At 53.8% G+C, this 26731-nt stretch overlaps 2 protein-coding genes across 5 annotated transcripts in view; one reads left to right on the plus strand and one right to left on the minus strand.

The window, feature by feature from the left end:
* LOC104372986 (microtubule-associated protein tau-like) overlaps positions 1-4910 on the plus strand; it is a 50061-nt gene extending 45151 nt beyond the window's left edge. The window contains exons 14-16 of the mRNA XM_086626389.1: positions 797-878; positions 1511-1623; positions 4316-4910. Of these exons, the coding sequence (XP_086482515.1) occupies positions 797-878; positions 1511-1623; positions 4316-4531 (411 nt within the window). The 3' untranslated portion in view covers positions 4532-4910. The remainder of the gene's footprint in view (positions 1-796; positions 879-1510; positions 1624-4315) is intronic.
* A 4580-nt stretch (positions 4911-9490) lies between these two features.
* The window catches only part of KANSL1 (KAT8 regulatory NSL complex subunit 1), a 99419-nt gene continuing 82178 nt past the window's right edge, over positions 9491-26731 (minus strand). For 2 of the 4 annotated variants that reach the window (XM_086626577.1, XM_086626575.1), the window contains 10 exons: positions 25812-26007; positions 23316-23481; positions 18747-18932; positions 18178-18339; positions 17701-17852; positions 15238-15356; positions 13971-14028; positions 13236-13348; positions 11141-11387; positions 9491-10813 (listed from right to left, as the gene is read on the minus strand). In XM_086626577.1, the coding sequence (XP_086482703.1) occupies positions 10526-10813; positions 11141-11387; positions 13236-13348; positions 13971-14028; positions 15238-15356; positions 17701-17852; positions 18178-18339; positions 18747-18932; positions 23316-23481; positions 25812-26007 (1687 nt within the window). In that variant the 3' untranslated portion in view covers positions 9491-10525. The remainder of the gene's footprint in view (positions 10814-11140; positions 11388-13235; positions 13349-13970; positions 14029-15237; positions 15357-17700; positions 17853-18177; positions 18340-18746; positions 18933-23315; positions 23482-25811; positions 26008-26731) is intronic. The other 2 variants (XM_086626576.1, XM_086626578.1) reach the window with 2 other exon arrangements.

Below are 26731 nucleotides of genomic sequence, written 5' to 3' on the forward strand. Positions count from 1 at the left end.
ACGTAACCACTAACCAGCTCCACGTTAACCGTTCCTCGTGTGTGCGTCTCGTGTAACCCGGTGTCCGTGCGCGAGGGGCTGCCGCCCCGTGCCCTGGCACGCCGCCGCGCCGCGGGCGGTCTTTGCAGTGGGATTGCTGGAGCCCACGCTCAGAGATGTGAGGGGTGAAACAAAAACCAGAGCAGAAGATCATGAAATACTGCTGTGGTTCAATATAGTATAATTGCCATTTCAATTTATATGATGTGAACTACCTGCCAGATATTTAGACTTTGCTTTGCTTTTTTTTTTTTTTTTTTAAACCCTTATTTCCGTTACAGCATTTTTCAGAAATGCATATTTTGGTCACTCTTTTAAAAAATTCTGTGCACATTGATCATTTCTGTTCTTTCAGTTTTTGTGGACATAAGCTTTATGTTTTACACCAGAAAAGGTATTTATTTTTTACGTTTTCTCTCTGGTATATCTCCTCCTTTTGGATGATGTGTATGCAAATCTTAATTAATTACCACTCCACTTTCTCTCTCACTTAAGCACTTTAAAATTGCCTCTACTTCCCCCCTCTGTGGAGAGGTGATCTCGTGCATGCTGACGTGTTAAGAGAGGCTACTGCACACGGGCATTAATGATCTCCCATTTCTGATGACAGTTTCTTCCGTATCATTAATCTTTCCGGGGTTTAAGCTGTCCTTTCCCTTGAATCCAGATCAGGTGCCGGTGTGTGTTGTGCCTCCCCCTCCCCAGGCTGCCTGCGGTGGCCATAAGCTCATGGCCTTTTCCTTTCTCCTACGGGCAGGTGCAAATCGTTTACAAGCCAGTCGACCTGAGCCATGTGACATCCAAATGTGGTTCCCTGGGCAACATCCATCACAAACCAGGTACCCTTTGACTCCGCAGCGTCCACCTGCACCGGGTGCTGATCCCTGGGAGCTCGCAGGCTGCGTTGGGATGTGCAGCTGGAGATGGGGAGAGGGTTGGGGTAATGCAGGGAGTGAAGGGAGGCACGTGGGATAGTGACTGGAGCATCAGAGTGAGCTCCAGGGACCAGCTCTATCACTGCAGACCCTCTCCAGTCTGCTTGACCACTGGGTAGTAGGGGAGGGATCAGACTGGTCTGTGGACACCCTCGTCTGAGCCAACACATTGCTGTAAATGGGAAGCATTTAAGAATAAAAAGGGGGAGCTGCTGGTGTTTGGGGGAGCTGCTGGAGTTTAGGAGAGTCAGGTTAGCTCCCTGCCCTTGGCTCTATGAAACATGGGGATGTTTGTCAGCTCTGCAGCATCTTTTAGAAAGTCTCTTTACCCGGGTTCCCACTTGCCCTGGGTCCTGGGTTTCCCAAATCACCGTGGGGTCCCTCTTGCTGCTGTTTTCCTGATCCTCATCCTCTGCTCAGCCTCAGTGGTGCTTTGGTTGAGGTGCCTTAGGGCAGCAGCTCAGACCTGAGTTCTTTCTCTCCAGCCTGCCCTGGCTGGCACGGGAGCTAACCCTGCTCGTGCTCTTCTCTTCCAGGCGGTGGCCAGGTGGAGGTGAAATCTGAGAAACTGGACTTCAAAGATAAGGTGCAATCAAAAATCGGGTCCTTAGATAACATCAGCCACGTCCCTGGAGGAGGAAATAAAAAGGTAAAGGGGCACTGGGTGAGAGCAGGCACGCTGTTGTGCTGCAAGGGTCTGCCTGCCCTGTGAGCAGGCACACGAGCAAAGAGCACGAGAAGCCTGCACGTGGGGAAGGTCCTGCTCACCCAGCTCATCTTCAGCCCACGTGGCCTCTCCTCTCTGCTCCCAGGCAGCTCTTCTTGCCCAGTGCTGCCAGCGTTCTAGCGCGGGGTGGTCTGTGCACGCTTGTCCTTCAGAGGGCACGAAGTGCCCTGCCCAGGGACGGGCCGCTCAGCTGCTGCCCATGCAGCCAGCTCGTCTTCCTGCCAGCGGCTCGCTGCAGGCGGGCAGAGCCCAGGGCTCCCGGGCAGAGCTTCCCAACCCAGAGGTTTGCTGGAGCATGGCTGTGGCAGAGCTGCGAGGATGGCAGCCTCTGCCCTCTCCCTGCTCCCTGGCCGCCCGAGTGAGCGTGAACATAAGTGAGATCCTCTCCTGTGGTTTCCTGCTCTTTCTGCAGTTCTCTGAAGTTTGTGCAGAAACACGTTTGTGTCTCAGACCTTTCACGTTAAGGGGTGCCACCATCGGCAACCGCATTTTCACTCTGCGTTGCCAGTGACTCGCAGCGGCGTGGCACAAAGCTGGCAGCTCAGTGTGCTGCGTAGGTGTTGGTTCCCCAGTGAAAGGGGAGCGTTAAGGGCTCAGCTTTATTTAGAAGAGGTGACTTTGCAGTCGGCCCTCGCTGCGGAAGGGCATCTGTTACTCCAAGTCTCCATCTCTCAGCTGAGACTGCCCCAGGACTCTGCGCAGGGAGTGGTGCCCGTCTGGGGGGATGGAAATGGAAAGACAAAAGCCAGTCAGGGCAGGTGAAATACTGAGCTTAAGGTGAGCTGGTCCTGCCAGAGGCTTTGATGGTTACTTCACAGTAAGTCTTAGCCGAGTACAACACCCCTGCAGCCTTGCTTCCAGGACAGCCAGGTCCCTTGCAGGGAGATCAGGTAAGCACAGAGCTGAGACACCACCCTGGTGTCAACGCGTGGTGGAATTTCTCCAGGGAAACTGGTTTTTATCATGCTTGTTTTTCAAACACTTTTTTTTCTCAATGGGAGGGGAAAATTCTGTTTTGTCTCCTGTATTTTGGCACTTTGTTCTCGGCCACGTTTTCTCTGTGCGCCTCCCAGCTCCTCCTCTCCAAGCGGTGCGCTGGCCTCTGGCTGCGGGATCGCTTGACTTCCTTACCCTTCTCTCGCTGCTGCTACGCATCAGACTGCCCTCTGCTTCACTAAGCCCACTTTCATCATTTTTATGATTACAGTGATGATTCTTTCATATCCTGGCACATTCCCTGGGCCATAGTTGGAAGAACTTGCCCTTTGGAGGAGGAATTTATTTGCGAGGGTCTGACCCAGCAGCGGCATCACCTGCCTCAGCCTTACTGCGTGGCAGTTGCCCATCCCTTGCCTAAACCCACACCTGGAGGAGGTTGTTGGTGTAAAACTTGAGTTCAGGTGCTGCTGCAGATTGCTTCTCTTGTCCAGCCCATTCCCATTCACACCTCAGCACCAGGGACCATCCTCAGGTGCTGCTCCAAGGTGGGACACTCTGCAGGGAGGGGACAGGACACAGTTGAGCCCCATCAGCCCTCCACGGAGAGCGGCTGTGGGTGGCTCCGCTGCCCCTTCCCCAGCCTTTCCCATGTCCCTGGTCCCCTCCTTGCTCTGTGACACAAAAGATCCAGGTTTGGACACACAGTCCACAGCTCTCCAGGCTGAATACTGGTTTCATTTGCCACTCTACCGTGGAGAGCCAGGGTGCTCTGTGCTTTGCCAAAGTACCTGTGCTGGCAGCATCTGCTCTCCTTTGCAGCACATGGAAAGCTTTCCTCCCCATCTCCAAAGGCAGCCGCTGTTCTTCCTATGAGCCAGTGAATGGCCCTGTTTTTCAGATCTCTTTCTCCCCAATTTTCTATTTCTTTTCTGTTTTTTTTTTTTTTGTCTTTTTCCTTCTGGTTGACATTTATTGGATCTTGGGTTTTGTTGCTGATGCGTTTTTTGCACCCCACCGCCCTGGGCGGGTTTCTTCACCTGTAGAGAGAGAAAGGCAAGGAAGACAAGACCCGTCCCCAGGCTGCTCGGACCCCGAGCCCAGACCCTGCTGGGCTCCAGTCCCTGGTGCTGGAGCCGCCCACCCCCCCGGAGAGCCAGCTCCCAGCCTTGCACTTGGCTGAGGAGGGCACCAGTAAGTAGCAAACCCGATCCACTTCACCTCCCCTCCCTGGCCCTCGCGCTCGCTGGGAGAGAGGGCTTTGGCTCGTGGAAGCAGCATTTTGTTCCCAGCTGGGCCGTGGGTTAAGGGGAAGCCTTGTGTGCGGTATGGGGATCCCACCCCCTCCGTAAATCTCTGCCAGGGGAATGGGAGCAGCCCAGGTTGTGCCGAGTCCTGTGCCTGGGACCCACCGCCACAGCGGGGCTGGGTGCTTGGGAAGGATTTGGCAGCATCCCGAGATGCCCTAGTCCTGCCATCCCCTCCGGTTGTGCCCCTTCCCTGTGCGGGCTTCTGGAAGGGATGTTGCTGAGGACTGGGGGCGTCAGGCCGGTGATCTGAGCGTTTCTCCCAGCTGCACGACGGCAGCGACCGAGCGGACAGTTCGCAGGTAAAAACGGCCTCTGCGGATGGCGTCCCGCATCCCCCCCCCGCTCACCGCCCTCTCCTCTTGTTGCAGATCGAGACTCATAAGCTGACTTTCCGCGAGAACGCCAAAGCCAAGACCGACCACGGCGCCGAAATCGTCTACAAGTCCCCCACCATCTCCGGAGATGCCTCCCCGCGCCGCCTTAGCAACGTCTCCTCCACCGGCAGCATCAATATGGTGGACTCCCCCCAGCTCGCCACGCTAGCCGACGAAGTGTCCGCTTCGCTGGCCAAGCAGGGCTTGTGATCGGGGCACGGCAGGCGAAGATGAGAGAAGACAAGGGAAAAAAGAAAAAAAAAAAACAAACAAAAAAACAAACAACAAAAAAAGAAACGAAAATAATAATCTGGCCTTCTTCCTCTGTTCCTTTTACAGCTGCTTCCCCCTCCCCTAACTGGTTAATGATTTAACCTGCTTTTACTGTTCATTCAGCTCTAGCTCCAGGACTTCAGAATCAGTGACACGATGAGGTACAAAACCTCCTCTCCCCCCGCTCCTGGGAGCGCGCAGCCCGTGCCCGGCGCCCGCTCCCTCCCCTCGTCCCCCGGCGAGGTCCCTCGCTGGCCCAGCCCTGCCTGGGACCCCCCGCCCTGGCAGGGCTGCTCAGCGCCCTGGGAAGTGGGCAGGGGGGATGGAGGGGGCAGTGGCAGCACGGTGCTGAGCCGAGCACCCCACAGGGCAGTGGGAGACCCTCCTGGGGAGGGGATGGGCCCTCCCCACCCCCGTTACTCTAATGGGCAGCAGGTGCTGCAGCCAGGGACTGCAGGGGGGTGCCCTCCCTTTCTGCGTTAAATTTGCCTGCTGATTTGGAAGAAACCTTTTGTTTTCACCTCCGAAAGCCGAGATGTGTATGAAGATAACTGCCAGGTGCCCCCCTAAACCCGCTCTCAGCTCCGGCAGCTGGAGTACTGGCAACGCCGGGGTATCCCGTTGCGGCCCCGGATGGCCGTTCCCCTCTCCGTGGCTGTGCTGGAACCGCTGAGTGGATGAGTAGAGGCTTTTCCCCCATTCCTTTGGCAGCCCCTCGTGTCGTAGAGTAGATTTGTCTGTATATGCTTGGACCGTGCCAGGGTGATTGTTTTCATAAACGAGCATGTGTTTAAAGAAAAAATTAATAAATGCTGTAAGTAGTTTTGAGCTGCCCCGCGCCAGCTCCCTCGCAGCCCAGCGAGGAGAGGGCCCGAGGGGGAGCTTTGCCACACTCCGGGCTGTGCCCAGACCCAGTGCCCACAGGGCAGCCCGGCACCGCATGTCTGCCGGGCGCGCGGGTGGGCGCAGAGCTGCTGCCCAGCTCCCCGGGGAGGGCCGTGGGCTGGGGTGGGTGGGCTGCAGCGGGGCGTTCTGGCTCCGTGCACCTCCCGGGGACGCTGTACGGGGCACTCACAGCTCCAGGGCTGGGATGGCCCCTGGGTTTGGGTGCGGCTTGTAACATTTTTGGGTTGTTCTTTTTTTTTTTTCCCGCAAGGTCAGCTCAGAGATGGCGGAAGTGGCAGCTCCATGGCTCTGCTGTTCTCGTGCCGTTGGCAGCGGTAGGAGAAGCAGGAGGATGCGAGGAGGTTCTAGCTGGTGCGTGGTGGCAGCTCCCCCCGGTCCCATCCTGAGCTCAGGGGCCAGGGGCTGCTCCCTGGCACGGAACCCACCCCCCACTCCCAGGGCTCGCTCCTGGTTTGCATTCGCAGCACGTTACCCCTCACCGTGTCTCCTCCACGCAGCACTTGCCACCCCCCAGCACCATGCAGGGGAGAAGAGCTGAGGGATTTATTCCTGGTGCTGCTTTTGTTCCTGCAGCAACCGAGGGAGTGTGAGGGGCAAGTGGCCCGGGGCTGTGCTGTGCCCATGGCCGTCTCCGCGTGCCCCTTCCTTCTCCCACCAAAGAGGCTGAGATGCCATCCGTGCAGCTCCGTGTGCGTCCTCCCTCCCCGCTTCCCCCCCGAGAGGCACCTGCTGCGCCGTGGGGTAGAGCTGGCAGTGGTGGTGAGGGCAGAGGGGTGCAGCACCGTGCACCCCAAGGGCTGTGCTGCAGGGAGAGGGGCCGGAATCCTGGTCAGGGCCAGCGGTTGGGGGAATGGTGCCAGGGCACGGGGCACCGGTTGTCCTTGGGATGGAGGCCGGGTGCTGCCGAGGCTGTTTCAGCAGCTGTTAGTGGGGGCAGAGCCGCGTTTCCTCCCCGGACAGGACCAGCTCCCGTCCTCAGCAGGACACAATGAAGGTGCCACGCAGCCGCGGCGTGCCCTGCGCTGGCATCACCGGCAGTTTCTGCGCAGTGCGGGGCTGCGGTTGGCAGCCTGGGGAGGGTTCCTGTCCCGTGCTGGAGGAGGATGGCTGTGTCCAGGGTGGGATGGTGGTTTTGGAGGGGGGTGGGAGGAGAAGGGGGGTCCAACCCTTGTCTCTGCAGCCCCAGGAGCTGCTTTACTGCTGGGGAGAGGCTGGTCCAGCACCGACACAGACAGGTCGTGTGAAAGCCCACGGCAGCACCGCTCGCTCCGTCTGGGTTGACTCTTAACGATTTTCAGACTCTGTACTGACTGTAAAAGGAGCAAGTAGGAGAACCATGGAATGCCAGTCACCCCTTTTTAACCCTTTCAGCTGCAGGATGGTGCAGCGCTGAGCTTGCCCATCCCAGCCCTGCCCCGAGCCATCCCCAGGTCCCTCTGTGCAGCTCCTGAGGGGTGGCAGTGCCAGGGGCATCCTTAGCACATGGCGGGCTCCGGCAGGGAGCCCGTTCCCGCGCACCTCGGCTGCCGTCCTCCCCTGCGGGGGCTGCTGGGGGCACGGAGGGTCCCAGGCCAGCCCTTTCCATCCCACCGCGTCTCCAACTGTCCCAGCAGCCCGACCCACAGCCCCCACCCCACATTCAGACCCAGGCCTGAGGGTTACCCTGAGCAGCTGGCCAGACTGACCCACGGCTTTTCCTAAACTCCACACACATCTTGGTCTGAAAAGGGTTAAAACCGGCACTGATTCAAAAAAAAAAAAAAAGAAAAAACCATGTTTCTGCACTCAGAAAAAAGGCTTGTGAAATGAACTGCCAGTGGTGCGGGCAGTGCCCGGTGGTGCGGGCAGCGCCGCGGTGCGCCGGGGCGGGGAGGGCAGGTTTGATCTCCGTGTACCATTTAGCTTTAGCTGCTGTCTGTGCGTGTCCATAGTGTGTCGTGCGTTTTAACAACTGGTTTACACTGTTGCCTAAAAGTGAATTTGGAAATAAAGTCATTACTACGGTAAACGCCGCCTCTTCCGCACGCGGGGAGGGAGCCGGGACGCACACGGGGAGGAGGAGGGAGCCAGGACCCCGCACACGGGCTCGGGTTGGGTTTTGGCTGTACGAGGGACCCTCGGATGCTGGGATTGCCAACCCATCCGATGGGATTGCCAACCCCCCACCCCCCGCAGCCCCAGCACCACGCTGGGACCAGCCCAGCAAACATCTGGGGAGGGACTATTTTTTTTTTCTATTTCTTTCCTTTTTAAGTACCAGCCACCCCCACAGCTCAGGCTGTGGCTTCACCAGCTCCCCTACCCCACAGTGGGCACGCAGGCACAGTGGCCACATAGGGTCCTGCAGCAAAGTGGGGTGCAGAAAGGGGGGGATCCTTCCTCGGGACTCGGCCGCCTCGTGCAGGTCCGGCATTTCCGCCACCCTTTGCCTTTCACACGGGATTTCTCCTCCCCAGTTACTTACTTGTGACCAACCCGGTGATGTCCACGTTGCTGCCTCCCACCTCTCTTGATCATCTGCCCAGTCATCACCCACCACCGCCCCGTTTCCACTCGGGTAACGAGGCACGAAGCAATTCTCTCGGAAGTTTCGGGGCACCCCAGGCAGCCGCCTCCCACCACTCGCCCCTTGCAAACACTCAACTTCCCCAGCAAAACCTGCCACGAGGACACACAATTCCCACAAACTACGTGGGTGCGAACCAGCAGCAACTGGTTAATCCCGAAAAATGTAAAATAAACTCTGGCCCAGCGCGGGCGGCTGGAGCAGCGGCGCGAGCAGAGCTCGGGGCTCCGGAGCTCTCCCGGGGACGCGCCACCGAGCCCCGGTCGCGCTCCATCCCGCATCCCAGCGCGGAGCCCAAATCCACGGCTCCCGCGGAACAATTCCTCTTTTCACTACTGGACAGCAACTGCTGGGAAATAACGTTCCCAAGGACAAAAAGAGGCCACTGACACGCGGGGCGGGAGGGAAGCGGCTGATCCGCCGGCAACCGGGCCCCTTCCATTCCCAACCCGCCCTTCCACAAACACACGTTGCGTAGAATATTCTGTTTTAATTTTTTTTTTAATCTTTTCTTCTTTTTTTTTTTTTATAAGCACATTTGTGCTTTGCCAACAGAATCAAGACATTAACAAAGATCAGCTTCTCGGAAGAAAAGCATTTCTATATAACAAGGACATTACACAGCTCAAAGCAGGAAAAGAAAATATTTACAAAATACAAGGTGGTTTTTTTTTTCGTGGTTTTTATAATGCTAAAAGGGTTATTCAGAATTTTCAACCTTATAAATAGAAAAGCACTTATGCAGAGGGATATGGTAGCGTCGTTTTTTTTTTTTAAAGAAACGATGACAAATCCTTTAAACTAGAACAGAACCAAAAACACTAGATAATGTTGAAAATTGTGAAAACCCCGACCATTAAGCAGTTTAGCTACTATTTCTTTACGATTACAAAATGGAAAAAAAAAAAAAAAAGAAATGTCCTTTGTATTTTTTTTTTTTTTCCGTTTTTTTTTTTGGTGATGTGATTATACATAAGACAGGCACAATGCCAGCAACAGGACAGGGACCAATAGCCACACCGTCGGGATCAGAAAGCGTTACGGATGGGAACGGTGTGCGGGATCTGGGAGTCACTGCGGGTGTGGAAGGGCCGGGGGGGGCGGGAGGGGAGGAACAAACAGGGAACTCGGTTCCAAAATAAAAATACCTGTCAGGAGGCGGCACGTCGGACCAACGACTGGGAAACGGTGGAACAGAATCGACACCCGTTCTCGGACCGTGCGTGGAAGTGGAGCGAAGCAGTGGTGACGGATCCCGATCCCCCCCAGCACCTCAGCGTGGCAGGAGCCCCCCACCCTCCTGCCCCCTCCCATTTCCCCTTTTCCCAGACCAAACCCACCTCCAGGGACCCCCCCAGCACCTCGACTGGGCAACCCAGACCTGCCGCGTCCCGCTCCTGGCACAGGACGCTCCGTCCGCCGCCCGCCGCTCTTGGCGGCTCCTCGGTGCCGCGGCCCAGAGCTGCCCTCGCCCCAACTCTCCGCCCCTCCGGGGGGGACGCGAGGGCAGAGCTCCAACCCGCCTTCCCACCTGAAAGCTGCCAACGGCCGCGTCCCCGAAGGGCGTCCGTCCGTTGGGCGCGGCGTGACTTCTGCTCCCGCTCGAAGCATCCGACCGCGCTGGGCTGGGGACTCTCGCCCTCCCCGCCTCCGACCCAGGTGTGACCAAGGCTGCTTCCCAAATCCCACTCCTCCCGCGCGGAGCTGTGCGTGAAGCGGCTAAAAGGGTCCTTTCCTCTTCCCCCCCGCCGACGGACAGCGCAGCCAGACCTCGGCTGCTCCCGAAGCAGGAGAGAAGGGAGGAGGAGGAGGAGGTGGCGGCGGCCCCGGGGGCCGAGGCGGGATCGGGGAGGCGCAGAGTCACCCCTTGGGATACCTGGAACTACAACCTAGGGGAGAAAAACGCCGGCGGGTGGAAGTGCAGGGTGGGCGCTCCGCAGGCGGGGACAGACAGACAGCTAGTGAAGGCTGCAATCCCAAGACATCACTTTTCACCACTAATTTCACTCCACTAAAACCTTTCAGGGAGGGGGCGGGTAGAGGGTTAAGAGAAAAAGACACCCTTTTCCTTGAGAAAAACTATCCCCGAAGTCTGCTAGTCAGCTAAATCCTGTGCTCTAGTTTTATACACCTAAGAAGGGAGGGGAGGAAAGAGGGAGGGGGGTCTGGTGGGCTGCTCCCCTCCCGAGGCTTCACTCCGCTGGGGGGAATCTGGGGGCTCTCATTCGTGTGACAAGGAAACATGGAGAAGAAGGAAAAAAAAAAAAAAGAAAAAAAAAAAAAAGGAAAAAAAAAAAAAGAAAAGAAAAAAAAAACAAACAGTTTCTAAACTCCTTAAATTCACTAAAAACTGTGAAAATTCCCGGCAGGATGTTTGAATATCAAACGCAGATTTTGGAAGCTTTAATGCCAAGAGTTAGTTTTGTGTGTTGGTTTTGCTCATGTCTTCCCGTATGTCTCTATCTGTGCGCTGGCCGCTGAACTGCTGCGGAGGAAGAGGAGGAGGAGGAAGAGGAGGAGGAGGAGGAAGAGGAGGAGGAGGAGGAGGGTGTCGCCAGGGGGGTTCGGCTCTTGAGGCTGGCCAGGTTGGGCAAAGCGGAAGTGCCATCGGTCTCCCGGGAGGATTTACTGCCCGACGTGCGCCGGGTGCAGCGTGACAACCGGTCTTGGGGGTCAGATTGGTCCTCGCACTCTGTCCTGGGATTGTACGAGAGCGGGAAGGTGCGTCGCTCCCAGGGCTGCACAGCCTAAAGGGAAGAGACACCAGGCTATGGAAAATCCTCCGGAAAAGCTCATCTGTTCCCCCCGAGAACTGAGCCAACCACTGGAAAAGCATCCTGCTGCCAACACCGAACGGCACCGCGCTCTACAGCCCATCCAGCCGAGTGTTCAGACAATTCCCACACGGAGGTTTCCAAACTGCCTCCCCACAGCCAGCGGGATAAAGCAGCCGAGTCCGAGCGTCCCGTTTACCTCTGGGCAGCTGCAGCAGCCGCTGCAGCGCCAGGATCATCCCACCAGCCTCCGGGAATAAAAGTTAAGAGCAAAGGGCCACCACGGGAGCCAGCACCCACCTGCTCGTCAAGGCCAGCCTCGGGCGTGGAGCAACGGGTGTCCTCGCTGGACAGAAGCCGCATGGAGTCCCGGGAGAGGGGGGTGAGGGGGGCGGAGAGCAGTTCGGGGCTGATGGGGCTGCGCGGTGAGTGGGTGTGGGACAGCTCCAAGTGGGAGTGGCAGTTGCCCACCTCGGGCGATGCCGGCTGCGGAGTCGAGGGGTTCCCCAGCTGCGGGGTCGTCCGTCCGTCCGTCGATCTGTAAGACCTGAGACAGGGACACGTTTTGAGAGGCCGGTTCCAGTCCCGGCTCCATTCCCACCGACACAGGGGCGCAGGCTGCCCGCTGGCACCCCACGATCCCTTCCACCGTCCCCTCCTCGGGAGCAGCCGTACGACGGGCAACGCCGCAGGGATCCGGCACACACAAACAGGGAATGTCACAGCCCAGGGGTTAAACTCATCCAGGCTCATCTTTGTCCCGTCTCCACTGTCTCGACGCAGCTTTGCAACACTCACTCTCCTACAGTCAGGTGTCCCACACGTCTCCCACACCGTGAGTGCTGCTTAAATACCGCGATGAGAAGCCCCTCCATGAAACGAGGCACTTCAAAATCGGTTTCTCCAAGTGCTTCCACGTTCCACATGACACCAGGCAGCTGGAGAACCAAGTGCAGCCAACCAGTAACATCGAAAACGCAGCAAGTTCAACTGCTGGGCGTAGGAGGAGCACTGTAAAGCCCCGAGACTTCAGAAGTCTCAAACCAAGAATTAAAAGTTTGAGCACCTACACAGAAGACCCACAGGCTGCAAAGAAACAAACCTAAACTGGAGTCCCCACATCTGCGTGCAACTCTTCAGCATGAACTGCAACAGCAAGTGGCAACCAAGGACTGCCAAGGATGAGATTCCAAAATCTACCTTGGCCAAAACATCCATCAGAAACCCAGCCCCAACTAGATAAAACACCTACTCTGCAGGAGGCTGGACCAAGACTTCTTGAAGTCCTTTCCCACCAGCATTTCTAAACCTACAAGATGAAGTTTGAATTCACCTCAACAACCAAGCCATGACCTCAACACAGCACCTTTCACCAGCATCCTTTACAAGGGGGGCTTTAGAGAAACAAAGTTATGGTGAAGTGCTATCAGATGCGAGGAACTGGCTGAAGAAATTTGCGAGGAAACACCAAGATGCCCCACGCTCCACCAGCACTGGGAAACGCAGCTGCCGATGAAATGTGATGGCAGCAGCACAAACGGAGTTTGACAAACGCCACCTTTGTGTTTGCAGAAACAACCTTGCACAATCACACACACCTGACACAGCTAAACTGAAACCACAACCAGACTGAGACAACCCAGGGCACGTTCATGCAGTCGTAGCTCAACACACATTTCTGCCCAAGAGCAGAGCGGTTCGAAACCAAAAAAAGCATCAAAAAATCAAAGGCAGAAGAGTGAATCTCTTCTTCTGCAGGTTTACAATGAGCTCAACTGCTGGGAACTGCGCGGTTTCAGACATCCACTCACAAAACGACACTGGAGAAAGGGAATCGAGTGTCAGGTGGTCAGAGGAACGTAAGGACACGTATAGAAACAGAGCAGAGAAATGGCATTGCTGAAGCAGTCAGCAGAGATGCGACGCGTGACACTGAGCCCAACCACCGCTCCTTCTTCTCGCGCCAAGGATGCCCAGCTCGGCCCTTTGGTTTTTCTCCGGACGCCCCAGCTGGCGCTCCAGCCTCCACACTTCTAAAGCAGTGAGTGCTCCATGAAACAGAATCCAAACGGGCGGTGCAGGAGCTGGTTGTCTGCAACTTAACCGGTGCGTAACTTCACCCCATCTCAGCAAGACTACGCCGCACTCCCACACGGGCTCCTCAGGCTGCTCTTGTGGATGGGGATCAATCTTTCCTCTATCACCATAAGCTTTTAACCATTTTTACAGATCAGTCGGTCTAATGAAGCCCCCACAACCTGCTCCCGAGAGCACCCCACTCTCTTGGGAACGACACCTCGGCCAAGAGAAAGCCACTGCACCCTCTTCGCACCCGAGCGCTGCTGGGGCAGCCCCTGCCAGCACCGTGGCAGCGTGCCGTGCCGGCAGGCGTTACCTGCTGCCCCGCCGCTGCGGGGGCATGCTGGTGCTCCAAAGCCACCGGGCTCGCTCCATCTCTTCACACTTGCCGTGCCGAGCAGCGAAGGCCGAATCAGACAAGTCCTCGATCTGCCAAGGGAAGGGTACAGGGCTTGGTCAGACCTTTCTCACATCAAACACGCACCGACGTGCAGTTTTTCCAGCATCAGCTACAGCATGACGTTAAAGAAATGTTTGGGTCTGGAGGGAAGCAGATGACACCAGTGACAGCAAGAGCACCTTGTTAAACGGAGTCTGTGCTGCTTAGGAAGAGATTGAGACCGGAAAACCGAAAGGAGAGCCACTTATCCCAGAATGAAAGCGCTCGCACAGAGGTTTAAGGAAATACCATGATTATCAGTTTAGCTAAAATAATAACTATAGCTGCATGACTGGTCATGATTTCTTGATTAGACTATTCCATAAAAAGATTGCTGCCCAGGGAGGTCTCCTGGCAGCAATTAGACCTCAGATTCAGCTGTGCCCAGTCAGTTAATCCAACTCCTGCCTTTATCACGCCTTTCCTGAAAAGGAACTGGCACCGGGCTGGCTTCTGCAAGGCCAACTGTGCCGTTCTGCTGCAAAAAAGGAAGAGACTCCACACCTCCCTGCTGAGGTCCCTGCGTCCGCTCCCTTCCTGCGTCCTCCATGGACACTGCTCAGCTGCCACCGACCCCGTCCCACATTAACTTGGAAATAAAACTCTTCTTACCTCCTCGTTGTCTTCATCAGGGTTCGCTTTCAGAGCGCTGATATCCACTTCACGCCAGCTGCAACACACAACGTCAGAGGGCACTCAGCCACCGGCACGGCCCAGCGCGGCCGCACGCGCCCTGCATGCACTAACTCCGTCTTTTGGGAAAGGAAAAACACGAGCCTGCCACGATGAGCAGCCTACTGAGGCTCAGTTTTAAGCCAAGCAGCCACGTTTGTCTACCAAAACCCCTCCTGTGCTATCAGACAACAGTTTCTCCCCTTCCCCTGTTATAGCACCCACTGAGTGCAACGTGGGGGGACAGGCAGGAGACGCCCTTCCACGCTGGGAGGGTGAGGAACGGAGAGCCAGGCTGCCAGCATCCTCCCTTCTGCCTCCCTGCCCAGCTCCTGGCACCGCGCTGGCAGCGTGGCTGATGCCTGCCAAGGGCAGAGGAAGCAGAGCAGATGCTGCAGCATTTCCTCCTCTTCCTCTGGCTCAGCAACAGGCTCCCTCCCTGTCCTGCTTTGAACAGGGCCTGGGAAGAGCATGTAGGACCAGGAGAAAGAAAGAGGTAAGTTGGGAAAGAGACTTGGAGAACTGGGAGGAAAAAGGAGGACTGGAAACTGGGCAGTTTGGATGAAGAAGCTGCACCAGTGCTGCAGCAAGTCGTCACACTCCCACCGAGCACTCAGGTGTGAAAAGCAGTGACTGATCTCATCCACGGTGTTAGTCCAGGACCATCCAAACAAGGGCTGATGGCTCGGCTCCTGGCACTCAGCTTGGGCAGAGAAAACCACTGATTCCTCCCACCGCCCAGGCGTGGGAGCGCTGCTCCTGGCCACTGTGACCCATGGCAGTGCCCCTCCTGCACTGCAGTGTTATCCCAGCCCAGGCACCCAGCACAGACACGTGCAGAGCTGGGAAACCACCAGGACCTCTGGCTCAACATCCTCAGCACCTCTGCAGCAGGACAGAGGACAACCACGACAACCAGGACAACTTTAGATTGCACAAAGAGACCTGAGCAGGGCAGCTGGCTTTCACGCACAGAGGACACTCAGACAAGGTATTCCCTAACTCAGCCAAGTCTGCAACTGTGATATGATCACAAGTTTTCCAAATTTTCTCCTACTTTCAAGGAAGAAGAGAGCCCCTTTCCTCACCAGCACTAGCAGCCACCGGGAGCAAAGCCCTAGGCCAGGGCTGAACTTCTGACGGGACAGGTGCACAGGAAAAGCCTGGGATGTGGCATTCCCGCGGGAGCCGGGGGTCAGGCACGTACCTGGGCGTGAGGATCTCCTTGTACTGCAGTTTCTCCACACGAGTCGTTGCAGCAACAGACATCGGGATGACAATGTTGTTAATATCGAATGAACTTTCGCCTCTCCTCCTCCTTGGCTGCTGGAAGATGAAGACAAGAACCAAGTGACAAAGGGTTGTTGGTTTTGTCACATTAAGTCATTGATGGATGAAGGATGGAGCCTCATACAAAAGTATGGCCTGTGGAGACTCCAGAACCAAGAGCAATTTGCATCAGAATGGAGTTCACCTACTGCTTGCTGGAAGCCCTCTTCCCACCCAAAAATCCTTAGTTTGGAGGGCAGGAACAAGGGCAAGGGCTGCAGTGGTCCTGCAGACACTGAAGCAAGGTGAGCCAGGGCTGCTGAGCTCCAGCCACCACCTCCACGCTGGCACCAGCCGCCGCAGAGCCAGGCGGATCAGGAGATTCATCCAGCTGATAAACTGACCATGCAAGAAGAAAAGTTTCCCATATAATCCAGTTCTCCATCGCCAAGGCAAAGAAAGGAGTGAGACAATCAGGAAGGAGGGAAGACCCATCCTGTTTGGAAACAGCTCCCGTGCTCTTGTCCCCACCGCGGGTGACGCTGTGGCAGAGGAGGAACGTGAAGCCGTCAGACAGGAGTTCATCTCGGGTCATGACAGCTGTACCAAGAGCCCAACAGCTTCCATCTGTATCGCGCTTCTGACTGGAATAGATTTTCTGAGACAGAAATAAGCTCCACACTTCTCTTTTTAAACCTGGTTGAACGCTGGGTGCTCTCCTACCATCTGTCTATCCAAAATCCTCCCCCAAACCTGCGACAGCAGCGCTGCCGGTTCAGTGACACGAATCCTCACGGAGCAGCCTGACACACAAATGGCCCATCTTCCCAACGGAACCACGTTCTCCGTCTCCTTTGATCCCTGTGGCTGTTAGGGTAAAACCAGGTGGGAAGACAACTGCCAGGGACCTGCCACGGCCAAACCCCAGGATCCGTGTGGAGCCGGATGAGGACGGAGCGGGTGGGCAATTATTGCCACAGCAGCAGGGAAATGCCAACGTGTCACTATCAACAGTGAGGCTGGACCCACCGGTCGAGGGGCAGAGACAAACTGCCAGATGGCGATGCCTGAATCCAGGACCTGGACACTTGAGCGGAGAGACCAGACCTGAGCACCCACAATGCTCTTGTGGGACTGGGCCCTGGAAAGGAGGATCCTTGATCCTGCTTTTCTGAGTGAGCTTGTGAAAGAGCACCAGGAGGAGCAGAAAGAGAAGAGCCAGAGATGTGCACAAAGCACAAGGAAATGTCACCTTGATGTGCTAGAGCGGCAGAGAAGAGCCGTCCTCTTCTCCAAAACACTTAACGCGTTCAAGTTGAACCACCACTGCTTGATGGGTTCCTCAGATACCATCACAGGGTGCTCTGCTGATGTCAGAGGTGACAAATTCTGCAGAAAGAACCCAGCCGGGAGGGGCCTGGGAGCCCCTGAGCAACCAGCTTGGAGCAAGAACAAGGGCACATGAGGTTGAGCTGGAAGCGGTGCCCTCAGCTCTGCCATGGACAGATGCCTCTTAACCACCCTGGTTTCACCATCGGGGTCTGAGGAAGTCTGCTCCGTTACCCCTGGGGCACATCCAGCTTAGGCTGTGGCACAAGCTACTAACTGGAGTTAGGACAGGCTCTCCACTGGGACACTTAGAAGTTGAGCAGAATTCAGTCCTTTAATGGAGAGCTTTTGTTAAGGTGGGTCAGGCACCGAGAGGACAGATGACGTTGGCAGAGGAGCTCCGTCATCGATCCCCAAGCACAGTGGGAGGGAGTGATGGCCCTGCTTGCTGACGGCTTCTAGACTCAGCTAAAGGTCCCAAATCCCATCATCCTTCAGCATCTGGGAGGCTGAGTGTGTCTCAGAGGACAGCACGACTTAAGCAACTGCTGAAACTTGCCTACAGGTGAAAGTTAAGATCCTGGCCACCACGGAGGGACCACCGCCCTGTGACTCAGCCCGGTGCCACCGAGCCCACAAAGGCAAAGCTCTCTCAGTGGAAGCACCGCTGTTCCAGCAGCAATGCTGGTGCTCAGCTCTTCCACTTCTCTTCCTGGCATCCCCAGACAACTTCAGAAACCAAAACCCAGATGTGGAGCAAAGCCAGGGGACTACTGAGAACAGGAACATTCACAGCAGTTACAGAGCTGACACCAAACCTGTAATGCAGCTGGCTGGCTCTCTGCACAGCCAAGGTCAATCCAGGAACCCCAGCAGATCTAAAGTCAGAGGTATTTTTTTAAAAAAACAAAGGACCAGCAATCTTACCATCAGCTGAACCAACGGGACCACCATGGTAGGAGAGACACTGAGCGGTCTCAAGCTGAAGATGCCTGAAGTTCTCGCTCAAAAGCAGAGACCCTGTGGTGGAGCTGAGCTCAGAAACCTCTCCGGAAAGGCAGTAGATACTTACAGCTGTGCTGGAGGTGCCCTGTGAACTCGTGCTGGCTGGCGCGGAGCCCTCCGAGGAGGTGGACAGCTGCCGTGCTATCGGGCTGTGAGGTGTGGGGGTCGCAGCTGCTGACAAGTAGCTTGGGCCACCGACGTCCGCGTGGTGCTTCAACACTACACAGGGAGGGTGGGAGAAAACGAAGAATGACATTAGTCAAAAAAAAACCAACAGAGGAGAGGTGGTGGCGGTGGACAGAAAAGGACCATGTGCACCAGAAACGGCCAGTGTTGAGGAGCACTTTGCATGAAAGAGAAGCACCTTCTGATGGTGGCTGCCAGCTTGAGAGGTCCTGGGGGAAGAAGCAGTTAGAGCATCGCTGCAGTGGCTCCGAGGCCCGGAAGCAGTGCGTTCCCCCTTCTCCGAGGCCAGAGGGGGAGAGAGGCTGGATATGCAGCAAAGCCCAAGCTCCCCCCGAGAGCCCTGGCCGTGGCAGCCTACCTTCACTCCTCTCAGACGAGCAGTCTCGCCATCGCTTTTTGTCATGGGCAGGAGGCTGGACAAGCGAGCGCTCTGGCGCTCTCTCGGCCCGGGACACGGCCGTAAAATCGTCTAAAGGCGGCCCGTGTGCCTTGTCTGGTTGGGATTTTTGATGTGAGCGCTCTGAGGAGGGGAACAGAGAAAGAGCTATGAAACACCTGTTTTCACCTCTCTTTCTGTTGGCACTGGAGGCTCGGGCAGAGTTTACCAGCTCCATAAATCCAGACAGGTCGGGCTCGACACCATCAGGGCACTGGAGAGGGGTGCTCAGAGCAGCACGGGCTGTAGGACCACCCGTGCCAGCGCGAGCACAGCCTCAGACCGAGCGAGAAGAGGTTCCCTACGAACCCAGACCAGCCTGAGCTTCACAACCTGCACGCACTGCACCTTCAGCCCTGCCTGCCACACCATCGCCTCATCCTCCAGAGCTGAATTTGAAGGGTATCCTGCTCCTCCTCTCTCCTCCCAGATGGCACAGGGACAAACCGGGCAGCGTTCCTGCACGCGGCGGAGGCAGGGAGAGCACTTACTGGCTGCGGTGAAGAAGGAGTTCACCAGCTTGTGGCGGTCCTTGCGAGCAGGGTCAGACAGGCTGCTGGTAGGCAGGGGGGCTCTGTGCTTGAGCGAGAGCTTTTTGGGAGGTTTAATTTTCTCGTAGGGTTTGTTCTGCCACTGAGATTTCAACATGCTCTGGAAGTGCAGGCTCGTCGGCACATCTGCAGAGGGATACGAAACACAGCGTTCAAATTAACTGAATTACAGAATCACAGAATGGTTTGGGTTGGAAGGGACCTCAAAGATCATCCAGTTCCACCCCCCTGCCATGGGCAGGGACACCTTCCACTACACCAGGTTGCTCAAAGCCTCATCCAACCTGGCCTTGAACACTTCCACGGATGGGGCAGCCACAACTTCTTTGGGCAACTCAGAAAGCTGCGGTACCATAATCCCCTCCCAGTCCCCCAGTAAGATCGGCCCCTGACAAACACACAGGCATCAACTGACGATAAATCCCAGGCTTGCCTACGCCTTCCTCATGTGCAGGGAGACCTGCAATGTCAGGACCCAACATTTATAATCTGAAGGCCTTTAAGAGAAGCACATTCCTACAGGATTCACAGCCCAAGTATACCCTGGAAGGAGAACGCAGCCTTTTTTCAGAAAAATCACACTTCTTTACCACCGGAGGTATCTCACATACTGCCACGCTCAATCCCGCTATCTCGGATCTGACTTCCAAGAATCTGAGATATCTCAGCACATCAACTCTACGGGCTGGAAGAGAGAAATTCAGCTTAAATCCTCAATTTCAGGTCAAGCCAAAAGCCAACCAAGTACTGTACGACGTTAATCTGCCTGATGCGGCACCTCAACCATCTAAAGCTGTGTAAGGGAGCACACGTCGGAGGCTCCAGGAGCCGAGATGCTGCTCGCCGGGAGCTCCCTGGGCAGGGGAGCAGCCAAACTCCCCGTAATTATCCGGGTAACCGATGTATTTCGAGCCTGAAGTTTCTGTGCACACCACGATGATGGTAATCCAGAGTCCCTGTCCCTGTTTGATCCTGCAAACTCACGCTGCACTGCTGCGGAGCTCAGCAGACGCTACTTTGGCCCACATTCCTCAAGCTTCGTTGCTCCCAAATCCCACACACATGTGCACTCCCGACCTTAGCCGAAAGGCAGAACACTAGTGAGATTATTCAGCGTGTCTCTTGGGCAGATAGGCTAAGCTATAGGGTAGATACAAAAAAAAAAACCAAACCCGAAATATTAACTGGACTAGCAAACCACTCCAGCCTCAGGAGTCCCACAAATAAGCCTTCCTTTCATATCACAGCTTCAAACTTCAGACCTGATCACCAAACACTGCTGCCTAAGTCTCCTCCAAGACCCAGCTCTCTTAGATATGTCCGAGGGCCAAAATCCTAGTTCAGAAAAGCATTAAAACCTTCAGGGTTAACAGGAGAACAACTGAAACAAGACATTTATCTTCTCCGTAAGACCATCACACACCAGCACTGGTGGTTTGATGTCCCACCCATCTGCTCTCCTCCTGCAGCACAGACCAGCAGACCACCACGGCCAGTCCGACGCCAGGTCATGCTGCCACAACCAGGAGTTAAAAGCACTAAGACGAGCAGCAGTACTACAAACATCCCTCCTCCACACCTCTCAAGTTCACATGACATTTCCACCAGGACTTTGAAGCAGAGATGAACCTTCCCAGGCCCTGCACGAGGAATAAAAGCTCCTCGTTCCGCAGAGGGGACACGGAAGCAATTAGGAGCTGTCGTGGGATTTAGACACTGCGTCGAGATAATCTCAGAGGGCAAGCGGAAGAGATTCAAGCCCTGTCGTAGTCTCCAAAGCCGGTATTCTGAAATTTCCCCAGTAATTCCAGGGACTGGAAAGCCCCAGCAGACCCGGGCAGGCAAAGAGGACGGCGAGACCTGGCAGAGCGCGGGCTGGAGTCGGCTGTTATTAATAGGGGGAACTTGACTCTCAGGACAAAGCCAGGACAGCTGCATTTCAAGTACCTGGATGGTTAAAGCTCTGGTTTAGCCCCATCCATGTGCTATGGAAGGGCTATCAGCGCGACGGCAGCTTTTTGGCCACCACTACTGGTTTGTGGAGACACGTCCCAAAGAACAGGGAAGGGCCAAGTCGGTTCTTTTAGGATGTTGCCAGCAACGCTGCAACACCGCTGCGCTGACGGGGTCTGACTTGGGAAAACGGCCTCTTTGCTAATCTTTTGCTTTCTCCTGAAAATTCATCCCACCCCAGCAGCCCACACGTCTGTGGCAGAGGGGACAGGTCTAAGGGAGGGGAAAAATGCAAGATGGAACGTTGTCAGCAGAAAATGAGTTATTTGCTGGCTTGTCACTGTCCTGCTGTCAGCACTGGTTGCCCCAGAGCCCGTGCGCAGCAAGTGACACTGTCACTCCTCCTCTTCCTCCTCCTCGGCCGCGCGGTGCAGGCCTCCCGGGGACCGGCAGATGGCAAACACGCCGAGCCCGAGAGCCCCGGCGCTCAGCCGCCCCACCAAGGTTATTACATCATCTGAAAATTCCCAGCGAGACATCAGATGAAGCAGGAAAAAAAAACCACCAAACACAAATCCAACCAACCAAAAAAATACCCTGGAAGGGGATGAAGCGCTTATGAAGCAAGTGGAAGGGGTTAAAAGCCCTGCTCGCCAGAAGAATAAATGACCTTTTTCCTCCTGTTGCCTGGCACTTTTGCCCTTGGCAAAGCCCACCGGAGATCCCAGGCTGCTGGCACCGGAGGAGCCCTGGAGTGATGGGCTCAAAGTGAAAGCCGGCGCATGCTCACAGCCCCTACGGCCACGCTCCATCTCACGGCCCCACGAGCTCCTCTGGAAAGTCTGACCTGAGCCTGTGCCCATGGACACAGCCTCTTTGCTTTCAAGGTGGGATCCCAAATAATCACGTGGGAGCACCGACAGCAGCCTGGATTAATACTCACGGACACCTCCAGGCAGACTACCTTCAGGCAGAGCACTTCCCTACCTGAACACACCACCAGGCTTCATGTTTCAACAGAAAATGATCCTCATCCTCAAAAAGCAACCCTAGCAAAACTATATTAAACATTAATGAATAATCCCAGTTAATCCGTCGTTGCCTTTGCGGGGCGAGGAAGGGAATGAATGTTTTTGCATAGGTGTTTTAGGCTCTACACGACGCACTTTCAAAACCAAAGGTTTTAATCTCACGCAGCCAGAACGGATCTTTTTACCATGTGGACTGGCTGCAGCTGACCCCCAGAAAATGGCAAGTGACTACGGGATGAAGTAATTTGTCTGGTGGCCGCGGTGTAATAGTGCACAACAGGTTTTCTCACCACTTCCCAAGGTATCGGATTTAACGCCACAGACAGAGGATTGCAAGCGCTGTGAAGTCAGGAAATAAACTTCTGCTTCAGGAGTTCAGTGCCTGAAGTTCCTTTAGCATTCCTTAAGAGAGACGTGTCTTTGGAGGGGTGAGGGATTTCGTTTTTAAAAATAGCACCAATTTACTATTTCGGTCTGTTTTAAATATAGGGCTGGTGAAAGATGCCAGATTAATTGTTCCCAGACACTCCACGCATTTCTTACAGTCACAAGAAGTTTGTGCAAAGCTGGAATTTAAACCCAAATGCACGTTAGCCCAGTGTCTTCACCTGGACCAACCCCTTCACATCCTCATGAGAAGCAGGGACACACTCCTTCCTCCCAGCACCACCAGTGGTGATTTACACCTCGAGCAGCACTCCCACCAAGGAAAGGAACCGCTATGATCTATTTACTGCCTGGCTCTCCTGATAAAAGTACCAGTTCCTATCATTTGTGGCCCTGTATTTCATGATCAGAGGAAAAAGGTGACAGATGGACACCAATCTCATGCAAGCCAGTAGTTTTTGGTCAAAGAACAGGCTTGTATTTAATTTGGCAGTTTAGAAAGCAGAACGGTCTGGAAACTACTTCTTTTCCCTTGGGAAAAGTCCCTCCACACGAAATCTGTGAATACCCCACAGTCAGGGTTGGTTAGTTATTCCTCTTAATGATGATTAACCCTGATTCCGTAACACAGGGAAACGAGTGTCTTAACAGGAACATCCCTTCTCACTGTACCCTCTGAACCGTGGATGATCATTCACAATTCCTTACAAGGTCAAAAAAAATTTCCTGTGACTTAAACCAACTCGCAAATAATTTTATACAGATGAATAAACTGTGGAAGCAAATATTTCCCAAGTGGTTTACAGCCACACAAGACACCAGCCTAAGAACCAGGTCCCAGTACAGACTCCCAGTCACTGCTTGGTTTCTCTGCCCTGAACAAAGCTTGGGGTCAGGTTCCCATAACACACGTTCGCAGCAGAGCAGATTTCAGGTGTAACACATTCCCAGACCCTTCTGCTCCAGTAAATGCTCTGCTCCTAAAAATACTTGCAGATGAATAAGCTCAGCCGTACCCAAGCACTTCCTCTGGAAGCCCAGGATGGAGGAGCAGGCTCTGGAGCACCTCCAAGCATCCCTTGTAACCCATCTCAGGACCCAGCTGGACCCCTGGCAGCTCCGTGGGTGCTGTGCTTACCATCTGGGAATGACAGGACAGGATGAATACATGAGTCCAGTTGGGAGAGGCGCTCCAGCAAAGGGGCATCATACTGGATTTCCAGAGTCGTTGAGCTTCGGGTGCCACACAGAGCACATGAAGGGTTCACATCACAGCTACATCGCACCAGGTTATTACGATGGACCTGGAAAGGGGACAGAGAACGGTGTCAACATATCGGAGGTCGACATGCCTAAGGGCTCTCTTTGCACATCTCCCTTTGACAGCGTATGAAAGACATCCAAAAGGCTGTCGGTTTTGCTTTGGTTGGTTTTTAGAATCTTGTACAAAACCTGTTCATTTAGTCTGGACTCATAAAAGGACACTTTCACTTTGCACAAACACAACTGAAAACTACTCCTCACCAGCACAGACTGTTTAACTTCTACTAAATTGGACTAAAAGTGTTTAATTTTATCTAGGTTGAAACCTCATTTATAAAAATCATGAGGCAGCACAATTCAGTTGTCAGACAGGGGGAAAAAAAAGCCTTTTTGAGTTCAGACGGGTCAGAGAGCCATCACTGTATGCCAAGAGCTGACACAGGGACATCTTTACAGAGTGAAGAAGAGTGTTTTTCAACCTTGTTTCTTAAACCAGGGCAGACTTTCAATTCACAGATTTACAGATTTTATACAGACTTTGTTTATACGAAAACACTGTAGGCAGATGCACAACTGGCTGTAAACCCCGCACTGAGACAGCAACCTATGATTCCCCATCAAAATGGAAGGATGTATCAAACTGGATCCTGCAGAAGTCATTCAGAGTCAGTATCATCCAAATCACTTCCATGATGTGGAAGTGATAATGACTTGAATGATGGAAGAGATAATATCCTTAAGCCTTAGCAAGTAACACTAGAACCGGGAAGGGCTGCAAGTACCTTGAAGGAAAGAGCTGAAAACCCATCCATGGTTACAAATTAAGAGAAACGATTTAAAATAAATCAATAAAATCAAAATAAATCAAATATCATTCACCGAGGGCAAATTCAACAAGGGGACACTTCAGCACCCAGTGAAGAGGTGGAAGAGGTAAATGAGCAGCAGTTCTGCCCAGAGGATTAATGTGATTTTGTAAACTGTAGGCACAGGTATGGATGATCTCTATTGAAACAGCGAATTCTCCTAGTTCTAACTTCTAGTCACCGCAATCCACAACCATTTTGTGCTGGACAGAGTGTGGTCAGGTGGACATAGTATTTCTGGACCATGATCTAGCCATCACTCAGCCTTCTCTGAAATAACTGGAGTGGTCCACAGAAATTCTCTGCTATCTGGCACATCTTCCATCCTTTGGAACTGCTCTTCTGAACCATCTCTGATTATCAAATGGGTTTGATGACGACAGTCAAGATCTAACACAGAATTAACAGCCACTTCTTCAAACACTGAGTGCACAAGTCAGCATCGCCTACGAGATAGTTCATAAACTTCCAAACCACTGAAGATCTTGCCAGGAGTCACTGCAGAGCTCTACCAGAAATACCTCAGACAAAACTGCAAATGAGTTATCAGTTAAAGCTAACTCAGCTGAGCAAAAATCTATTTTGCTCAGAAAAATGTTGCTTTTTTGAGCTTCTCTTTAAAACTCCAGCACCCGCAGAGTGAAAACCCCCAAACCCTTGTGGTAAAGTTTGACTTGAAACACTTTGACTCAAAGGTAAGTGGATTTTCGCCATCTATGGTGCTGCAATCATGACAGCTGCATGCACAAAAAAAGGTCTTTATTCCCTCAATTTCTAACTATCCATCCTCCAACTGCCAGTTTATGGCATTCCTAAGAGAAATTAAAAAGAATGAAGCGCAGCCTTTCCTCATAGAGGCAATAAACTGTCTTTCCACTGAACTGAATTCTGCATAAGGGAGAGGAGTATAAAAAATAAACGAAAACAAAACGAGGAGCAGTCGTGGCTTTCGGTGATTTCCAAACTTAAGGAGCGGAAGCGAACACGATCACCTCGGCCGGCCTTTTGCAAGACATCCCACGCACGCCTGGCCAGACAACTGGAGTTTTTCTTTGAGAAGCAGCAGCGAGGTCCTGGGTGTGCTAATTCCTGTGCTCAGAGTTCAGGTTTCCTGACACTTGACTTTTCCGAGCTTCCTCCGACTGCTCAGACTGTGCCATATTGAACTGCCTGGCCCGAAGGTCGCCTCGGGTTGGTTTTAGAAAACAAAACTCACATCAGGGTTCAGCGTCTCCTCTCCCCAGTGACAGCTAAGAAAATTCTTCCAACAAATTAAAAGCTTCTCCTTCGTTTCTCCTTTATTTCTCTAACAGTCTTTGAAGCTGGACTCCTCTTCCTCCCCGTTACTCTTCCCCCCTCTTAATAACCACAAACATTCCCAAAACAGGGAGACCTCTTCATGCAAAGAGCAAAAGCACACTGGACCAACGCATCAGGACCTCACCAGGCTTTTTGGTGCGGAGCTTTAGCCATACGCTGCATCAAAAAACCCAAAGAGCACCAACCTTTCTGGAAAGGGGCATGATGCTGCTCGGTCGAACGAGCCGTCGCTTCTTACAGCTCAGTACCGGGCGAGTGCGAGCTGCTACACACGTTCCATCCGAAGATGAAGAAACCATGTTCAGTCGTTGCCTTTTATGCAAGAGCTCCTCAGCTTCCTGGCCATCTCCCTGAGCATGTTCTGCCAGGCCAGGCTGAAGACTGCCCAAAGAGAAGAGGATAAAAAAAGATCGTGTTATTCATTCAACCATCCCACGTTATCCAGCGGTACCAGCCAGGTTCACAATCCAGACCTCAGCCAACACTCCGAGTTTAAAGCACTGCAGTTTCACGAAGCAGTATCTTTTATTAAGGTAACTTTAATTTTTGCTTGTACTTTGGTCACTTTCCACACTCTCCCAACCTTTGACAAAATACCTTCGGAAGATCTGAACAAAAAATAGCATGTAAAGCCAGACACAGAACAAGACCAAAAGTTACTCCAGCCTTGAACAGCGTTAATCCTAGAATTCAGTTTCACCCAGAATTACAGCTCAGGGTATCTTAATACAAGAGGTTCTGATGAGTCTAAATGTCAGAGAACGTATCATTTTCTAGAAAAAATATTTAGCCTAGATGTAAACTTGATTCTGAGTAATATTTGAGAACTATACCTCCAGCAACTCCCAGTAACGCCACCGGAAAAGCGCACTGTCAACATTAACCTGTTTTACCTCCAAAGGAGTTTCCCATCCAGACGCAGCACCCCTGCCCTACCACGGCACCAACACACCATGCCACCCACCAAATACCTCACCTACGGATGTATTTTCACTTATATTTTACAAGTGTTTCATTTCTAAAAATGCAAAACATGAAAGCCCTGTGGCCTGAGGCTCTGCAAAGGCTCCAGGCATATAACGGGCTCCGTCACGGCCGACAGCTG

This window comes from Tauraco erythrolophus, chromosome 25, assembly GCF_009769465.1.
Source record: "Tauraco erythrolophus isolate bTauEry1 chromosome 25, bTauEry1.pri, whole genome shotgun sequence".
In the NCBI taxonomy this organism is placed as follows: domain Eukaryota; kingdom Metazoa; phylum Chordata; class Aves; order Musophagiformes; family Musophagidae; genus Tauraco; species Tauraco erythrolophus.